Here is an 8,421-nt window from a genome sequence, read left to right as displayed (position 1 = left end):
TAAGCTTGAGATCACCCTCATCCAACAATTTTATAGGTTAATATGGTAGATGACATTGCCATAATGAGAGACAAAAGCTTACATGCAGAAACTCTTCCCAACTCAATTTGAGGACTCATATTTTCGACCATCTAGGATGGTGATCATATTTATTTCCTTTTTCCAATTCTATAATCTGTTATCCTTCTTATATATATATATATATATATATATATATTTTACTTTTACATGAGTTATTTACTTTTTCTTTTTTCATCTTTCCTCGAACAGGAGAACCGGGAAAGTTAATACGTGAGCGTTATAGAACTGCTTCTCAAGTGGTTCAGAACCAAGTTAGAAGCTTTACTGCTTTTATTACCGGTATATGTATATGTTTGTATGTCTGGGTCCTGTTATTCTACATAGGTCATGTTATGATTTATGTTATATGCTATGACTTATTAGCTGTTTTGGTATCGACACGCATTTATTCATTTTCTTGTTTCTTGTTTCCATTGACAATTGTTCATAGGGTAATGGATCACTCGCTGTTACTTTTTTTCTGTGATACAAATTCATAGAGAAGAATAATAGTGAACAGAAACTTTCACCTTACTCAACCCTGTTATTTCCCTTAAACTTAATCAATCATTCTTTCACTTTCTGTTCTGTCCTTGGATTCAGGCCATCTGCTACAGCAAAACTTCATTCAGTTCTGAATATCATTTCTCTCCTCTTCCTTTGAAATTCTTTTTCTTGTCCACGACACCGACACTCTTCTTTTCACCTCTTTCTTTTTCCTTTCTTATCTGGCATTCACCTTTTCTGCTGTTGTTCTTGCCTCCTGCCTTTACGTCTTCTTTTTTTTCTTCCATGGCCTTATAAGTCTCTTTCCTTTTTCTGACTATGAAGTTAATGATTTTTTTAAACAATCAAAACTGTGTTAAAATATTGTGTTACTTTTGAGTACGATTTCTTAATAATCTTAATGGAAGAACAATGTTGCTTCTGAAAATATAAGGAGAGTATTCCAAAAAAGAGGTTTAGTCCAGTTTTGTGCTTCTGGTGCATTTTACTTTGTTTATATAATGACTAGCAAGATCTACCGTTTACTTCTTTCTGAAATGTTAACAATGTTCCAAATGGATATATATGTGATCAATATGAGCGCTCCCGATTATGCAAAACATATTCCTTCCTTTGTTCCACAATATTTTCATTATCCTAGGTGAAAAAGAAGTAAAAGTGCACCGCGCACACACACACATACACACCAATTTTGGATTGAGAGGCAGATGAAAATTGAAAACAATAAGAATAAGACATCCATGATATGCCATGTTCTTGAGAATGTATACTTAGTCCACTGGGAAAAGAGTATTGTCTGTTTCACTCATGAACAAATGTTACAAAAGCATGCATATTTAATTTTGGATTCGATTGAAGTTTATGACTTTTGTGCTTTACTGAAACATCGTTTTAATTCCTGCTATAATTCTCTCTGGAGTCTTTCATAATGTTTAAGTGAACTGTTAATGAACTGTGTTATGGTTCCTATTGCTTGACAGGGGAAAATGAGTGTTTTGATGATCAACGACATTGATGCTGGCCTTGGTAGATTTGGTAAGCTATATTATCTTTACCTGGATGTACGAATCTACACTTGTTGGTTTTTGTTTTTTCAGTTTCCATCAAGCATCTCCTCGGTCTAAATGACTATATCTTTCAGCCCTCTTTTTGACCAAGAATTAAATGAACTGACATTATCCACTAAAGAGATTGCTTTTTCTTTTTTGCTATCAAGGTAACACGCAAGTGACAGTCAACAACCAAATTGTTGTTGGAACTCTGATGAATTTGTGTGATAATCCTACAAGGGTAAGTGTGGGGCAGGACTGGAGAGAAGGAGATATAACGCACAGGATTCCCATTATTGTGACAGGAAATGATTTTTCAACAATGTATGCTCCCCTAATTCGTGATGGGAGAATGGAGAAGTTCTATTGGTAAGCCCCCTTCTCTCCTTGCTTGTCTAATCGTTCATTGGCTTCTTTGGCGCAAGTTTGGAGTATATATCGGGGTCATGGGAATTACAACTTATCAGTTGCTGTAGGTTTGGTGCATTACAGAAACCTCAAAATTTCTATCCTTAGTCGATTTACTTTTTACTTTTGAACATGTGAGGTTAACTTTTATTAACATCATTAGCATCTAAGATGGTGCTGAGAGGGTTACATTCAAAACACAAGAGCAGAACTTTTCCTTTCTAGCTTTGCAGTAAAAAGGTTTCGACATCATTTACAAGGTCCATAATACAACAAAAAGCTAAGGAAATTGTTCCTGGATTTAATTTTTGGGCCACTTCAGAGTATAGTAAGGGTAGAACACCTATTTGTTTTTATGAACTACCTGACGGTCCATTTGGTGGACACAATTTAACTTCTTACTTTCAAGTTTATGAAAAAGACTGCCACTGAAGCTAATATTTTACAGTGATTTAAGTATATACTTTTTCTACAATTCTTTTTTTGATCAGGAAAATAGTGATTAATGTATATACTTTGACTATTTCTTGTTGATTTTAAATCATCCAATGTTATGCTTAAACTGATCTAAAAATTCTTGATTAATCAAAGTTAAATGTTCAGTTAGAAAGGGGGCTAGTCTCTTCTTATCATCTTTTCTTTATTTAGTAGTATTATTTAGTATTCATTAGTATTCTTACTCTTCATTTTTACTCCTACTTGTTGCTTCATTTTCTTTGTTTATCTTGCTATTGTTCTGTCGTTATTTGGCTATATATTACACTTCTTTTAAGTCGAGAAACAACCTTGCTACCCTACAAAGATAGGGGTAAGGTCTGCATACATCCTACATTCTCAAACCCCACTTGTGAGATTTCACTGGGTATGTTTTTGCAAATGAATTTAGATGTTCTCCGTGGAAAACAAATTGTTGTTATACATGTCTGGAGAGTAGTAACTATTTTCTCTTGCATGATATAGGCAGCCCACCCAAGAAGACATCGTGAATATTGTTTGTAGAATGTACGAGAAAGATGGCATAACAAAGGATGAGGTTGCAACTATTGTTAATACCTTCCCAAATCAAGGTGACCAACCATACATGAAAGTTGTTTTAATTCATTCTCATGGAACATATACAGTTTTTTGATATTTTTTTGCTGGCTCACACTTCTGGCAATAAGGACTTACAATCGTACACAATCACATTGTTACATATGTTATTATGGGACTATGGATTGGATAAGAAATGGTTAAATATTACAGTTCATGATCATAAACTGTTTATATCACTAGATTGTCATATAAATAGAGCGAAAAATGCAGAGGTATGAAAGCCTTTTTCCTCTCATATTTCTTGTTCATTTTTTGGCAGCATTGGATTTTTATGGAGCTATGAGATCTAGAACATACGACCAGTCCATCTTAAAGGTACTCTAATTTGAGTGATGTCATTTTACTTTATTCTAGCTTTAGCCTAGCATGTTTCCTAGGTGTCTTCTTGAGCTTTTTCTTGAACTAATTATTGGTCAAAGAACATTCTCTCATTTTGTCAGAGGAAAGAAAAGGCTCATGCTGCTAAAAGTTTCTCTTTATCGGAGTCATTGGAGAAAGTCAGGGTTAACTGTCTTCTTAATTAACTCTTACAATTAGTTTTCAGACGATGGAAAAACATGTAATTTGGTGAAGAATGACATTTATTATGTCTGGGGCAGTGGACAGAAATGTCAAGTTGCTGAGTCATGATCATTGCATCTGTGTTCCTGAAGCTGGGTATTGTATAAGATGCTTTTCTATCAATAAAGAGAAATAAAGAAATTCATGGTGACCTCAGAAAAACGACATTCCACATTTTCCTTCTACCCTGAAAAAAATTAGATGACCATGTTGAGGTATAGCTAAAAAGGTTCATGCTTTTGTGTATGTTCAAACCTTGTTATAACAGTCATTTGTTATAACGTCATTTCACTATAACAGCCTGATTTTCTCCAGAACCGATTTTTCATAACGTCAATACTAGTATAAATATATAACATCACCTCACTATGGCAGCCATGAAAATCGACTGCTGTCACTGTAATGGTGAATCCTTAAGAGTAGTTCACTAATGTTGTAAAAACTTATCAGGAGACAAACCCAACTTATGGAATTACACTGGGTTTGTTGTTGTTGTTGAGTTTTCTTCAATCCAAGTAGACTCACATGGTTCTGTAGGTACAAGTTACTCTCTTCAACTTCTCTCAATTTACAAAGTTTGGGTGTTCTTTGTTCCGTAGTAAGAAATCTTGAAACTTAAGTAATATGTCATAAAAGTCTCTTGGGATTGAGGTGTAGTTGTTATCATTACTGTTGTAGAGTAATCTTTATTGTTTTTCTGGAAAGTGAAGAGCTGCAGAGCAAGTAAGTTCATGAGAACTCGATATTATATTAGGATTATTTTGAATTTATAATGGAAGTTGGGACTTAAGTTATTGATTGGTCATAGAACAATTCAGTAGAGCTTTGCTAGTCTATTGCAGTACTATAGGGGCAATTCTCATTGTTTTTGGGATCAGTAGTCACTATAGATGTTGCCAAAATCATAAGGAGGCTTTGCTGTAATTAGTGAATAAGATAAGATAGAGATTCAATGTACTGTAGTATTGCTGATGGCTGGTTCTCGGATTTGTAAAACTCGGCAGCAAGCACTGCATATTTTCAAGCTGGTAGTCCATTCCACTTTTAAGGTTCTCAAAAAGGTCTATAGAAAAAAAGGCAGTTCCTTAATGAACACATTTGCTTCATCAATTATTGTTGCTTGTAAATGGTGAGTACAAATTATTATTTTGTGTTTGCTTATTTTCTACCACATTAGTACAAGTTCTAATCTAATACCAACTTTCGGAGGCTTGTTTCAGTTACTCTTTTGTGCTTTCCACTTTTATGTAGTGGGTTGAAGACTCTGGAGGTGCTGAAGATATTGGCAGAAGATTTCTTCGACAAAGAAAGAAGGGAGAACTTCCAGTTTTTATTCCTCCAGAGGTAACACATTTTCTGCTTCCCTTCCTTTCTCATGACAATCGAGGCAGGAGGAAATGTGATTTCACTTGGTAAATTAATTTTACATATAGTGTTGGTTTTTCATGTTTGTTTATTTAGCAGAAAAGTTGTTCAGACAACTAAAGAATCTCATCTTTTACATAAGCAAGAAAAATGATAAAAATAATGCAAAGAAGGGTTTTTTTTTTTTTTTGGGGGGGGGGGGGAGGGGGAGAGTAATTTGCCGTGTGGTATAATCACTGAAGGAATTAGAGGGAAAGCGGGATGAAGAGACCATGTATTTGGTCTAGCTAGAAAATGTTTTCAATTTTCCTATGTTTGATTGGTCAAATATCTGGAAAACATTTTCTCTAAGAAAATATGTTCCTTTAAAAATGAGGAAACAGGAAAATAACTTCTCTAATGATATTACCTGATACCTTTTGAGGAGGTGTCATATATCTCGTGGAATAAATGGATGTGCACGCAAGCTGTCCCGGTCAACAGTAGGAGGTTCAATTAGGGGTAGTAACTCAATCCGTCCAAAGTTTATTTGCGTTCAAGTAGTTGGGTCAAGCCTATCTCTTAGACAGTTTCTTGTTACAATCATGTACAGGAAATGTATCTAATCCATTTATCTCGTTCTTCCCTTCTATTTTTAGTAACTTATTGAGTTCTTTTAGCTTAGGTCTTCACACATAAGCAGGGTTGAGAATCAACTTGAGGACTACTCGATCTCTTAGAAGTAAAAATATTTCACTTATTCTACTGGTTTTATTCTTGTTGAACAGCAAACATTGGAAGCCTTACTTGAATCGGGATACTCTCTTACGAAAGAACAAATGCTGATTATGGAGAGCAAACTTTCAAAAGAATACATGAAGAACATGGATGAAGAATAGTATGGAGTGCTGCTGCAACTATGAGGCTTCAGGTTGATTTTGTGTATATCATTGAGTGAATAACAGTAAATAATCTTTTTGTTTTACTGTGAATCCCAAAATCTGAACATCTCAGACACAATCTTTATTGCTCAACTAAAATTATTCATTTACTGGATTTATCATCCTTTTTACAAATTCTTTTTTAGTTTTATGTCTTTTCTTCTATTCAATGTGTATTAACAAATTCATGTCTTAAAGATCAAGGTCCCCATCTACTGTAATGGAGGTTGAGATAGTGTATAAATGGACCATTTACTTCACCTTAACCCCACTGTTTGATGAAATATAGAATGATGCTAACTGTACTTGGTACTTTTGGGATGGAGCCCTTCTTTCATTAGGTTCACTTCATTGAATTTATTTTTATAATAAGTATTCGGTATCCACTTGTCTTCAATCTACCGTATAGGGCTTAGTAAAGGGAGTCACTCTCTACCACAAAGACTTTTTCATTCTCGAAATTCGAAATTCGAATTAGATTCTTTTTTTGATAGAGAATGAAGAGTTCCATTTATCCTTTATTATGTACTGTAGTGGTCCTTAGGCTCACTTTTAATATAATAGGGGTTTAGATTGCTAACAAATGGACCATTTCATTTTCTCACAATTTGATGACAATAGGATGATATCTGATGCTAACTAACTATACTAAGGCACATTTATGATGATTACATATATTATGGATAATATTTGTTTGATCATGATCTTTGTTCTTGTGGCCCGACGCGAAATGCATGGCAAGAGAGCGAGTTTGATTCACAAATAACCAATAAGTAAAAGACTTTTGTCAAAACTATTGCAAGACTGGTACTAGATTGGTTGGGTTTTTACGAATGCTAGGCGGGTTCTGAAGTATCTGTCAAGGGTGTTAGTGCATACTCTAAGGTGATCATCTGCACTTCACATCTCGACATAGTGAAATGTGTAACCCACTTTGTTGTTTAGAAATTCAACGAGAACAATAATAATTATGTCTCAATCCCAAATAAGTTGTGATTAACTAAATCATCACTTTTTTTGTTTAAGCTAAACTCGATGACTATAACTAAGAAAATGTTATTACAAGCCATGATCATTCATACGACATAAAGCTCAAATAAACCAATAGAATTAAATAAGTGAATATTTAAAAAAAATACAATTATATTAATCAAATCAAAAGTCTATATTACCGTTAAAATAATATAATCAAAAGAAGTCATAAATGTATACTACTACTAATATTAAGATATTTTTATAATCATAGCAATTAGCTTTGTCCTTAATTAAATTATGGAAAAAGAATGGCTCTCACAACGAAATTTTGAGGACCGTTTTTTGTATACATCATACATGATGACCAAAAAATAATTTTAAATGGCTATGAAAGAGATGCCAAAGACATTATAATAAATTGATAGAGGGACAACAAGTCATAATCCAATTGATTCAATGCCAAGACTTTAGCATTAAAGTTATGCATTTCAATTTTCAATGACTTTTAAATGGAGGGTCCTTGAAATGTAAAAGAGTATTAACTTCTTATTATTTGTATATACCCCAACGGTATTAAAAAAAAAAACTTCTTATTATCAAGTTGCGTTTATCTATGATACTAGGTAATCTATCTATTTTTTTTATAAAAAAATCATCATATTCAAATCAACTTACATGTACCTTGACTTTTTCATAATATACCTGCTAGCCGCTGATAAAGACTTTGTTTATTGATTATGTGAACCTAATAACTTTTACTAAGATTTTGTATACGTATATTAAAATTAATCCAGTAAATATGAGGAAACCATTATAATTGTAGAATTTATAACTTGATCAGGTCACAACGGGAATTCATAAACTTCAAATATGAATTTTTGTCCTACTACATCCCACCAATACAAATATTTGGTTATTTAATTCGCTAATGCTTGAACAAATGGAAACAAATTGCCTTCTATTTTTTGATTTTCAATAGTATTTAAACTTGAGACCCCATGATTCTCAATCTTATCTTATTTTCAAAATTTTAAATTTCATTTTAATACTGAACTACTTTCAAATATATTGTGTGAGTTGATAGTATGATTTTTTTTACACAATCAGTATATATAAGTTTAAACCACGTTTGTCGATAGAAATTTGTAGTACTTAAATATTGCATAAAGTTCATTAATTGTATGGTGTAAGGCTTCTTTCAAGGTAGGTGAGCCAGTGTTTTCATGCCTCGTGAAATTCCCACTTCTTAAACAGAAGAATAGAGTGGACCATTTTGCTAATCCATTTATCAAACTATTTTCAAACCCTAATAAAGTGCTTAATTAGTTTTTTGCCTTAATCATAACCTGAGCTTTCACTTCATATTATTTAAACATACAATATTATGATTAGTGAAGAATAAAACCACTAAAATAAGTGTTCATTTTAACAAATTAATTGCCATCCCTCCAAGGAAAAAAGAAATCTAAATTAATAGTTAA

The 8,421-nt window shown here is 33.1% G+C and overlaps 1 protein-coding gene across 1 annotated transcript in view; it reads left to right on the top strand.

Moving 5' to 3' along the window:
• Positions 1 to 6,116, top strand: part of LOC107014605 (ribulose bisphosphate carboxylase/oxygenase activase, chloroplastic) — a 9,311-nt gene extending 3,195 nt beyond the window's left edge. Inside the window, exons 6-12 of the mRNA XM_015214582.2 lie at positions 271 to 332; positions 1,548 to 1,602; positions 1,784 to 1,985; positions 2,985 to 3,091; positions 3,379 to 3,434; positions 4,932 to 5,024; positions 5,813 to 6,116. Coding sequence (XP_015070068.1) covers positions 271 to 332; positions 1,548 to 1,602; positions 1,784 to 1,985; positions 2,985 to 3,091; positions 3,379 to 3,434; positions 4,932 to 5,024; positions 5,813 to 5,923 — 686 coding nt within the window. The 3' untranslated portion in view covers positions 5,924 to 6,116. The remainder of the gene's footprint in view (positions 1 to 270; positions 333 to 1,547; positions 1,603 to 1,783; positions 1,986 to 2,984; positions 3,092 to 3,378; positions 3,435 to 4,931; positions 5,025 to 5,812) is intronic.
• Positions 6,117 to 8,421: the final 2,305 nt, after the last annotated feature.

The sequence above is a fragment of the Solanum pennellii genome, chromosome 3 (genome assembly GCF_001406875.1).
Source record: "Solanum pennellii chromosome 3, SPENNV200".
NCBI lineage: Eukaryota > Viridiplantae > Streptophyta > Magnoliopsida > Solanales > Solanaceae > Solanum > Solanum pennellii.
The sequence above is the reverse complement of the archived record's forward strand: the minus strand, read 5'-3'. Positions and strand labels throughout refer to the sequence as shown.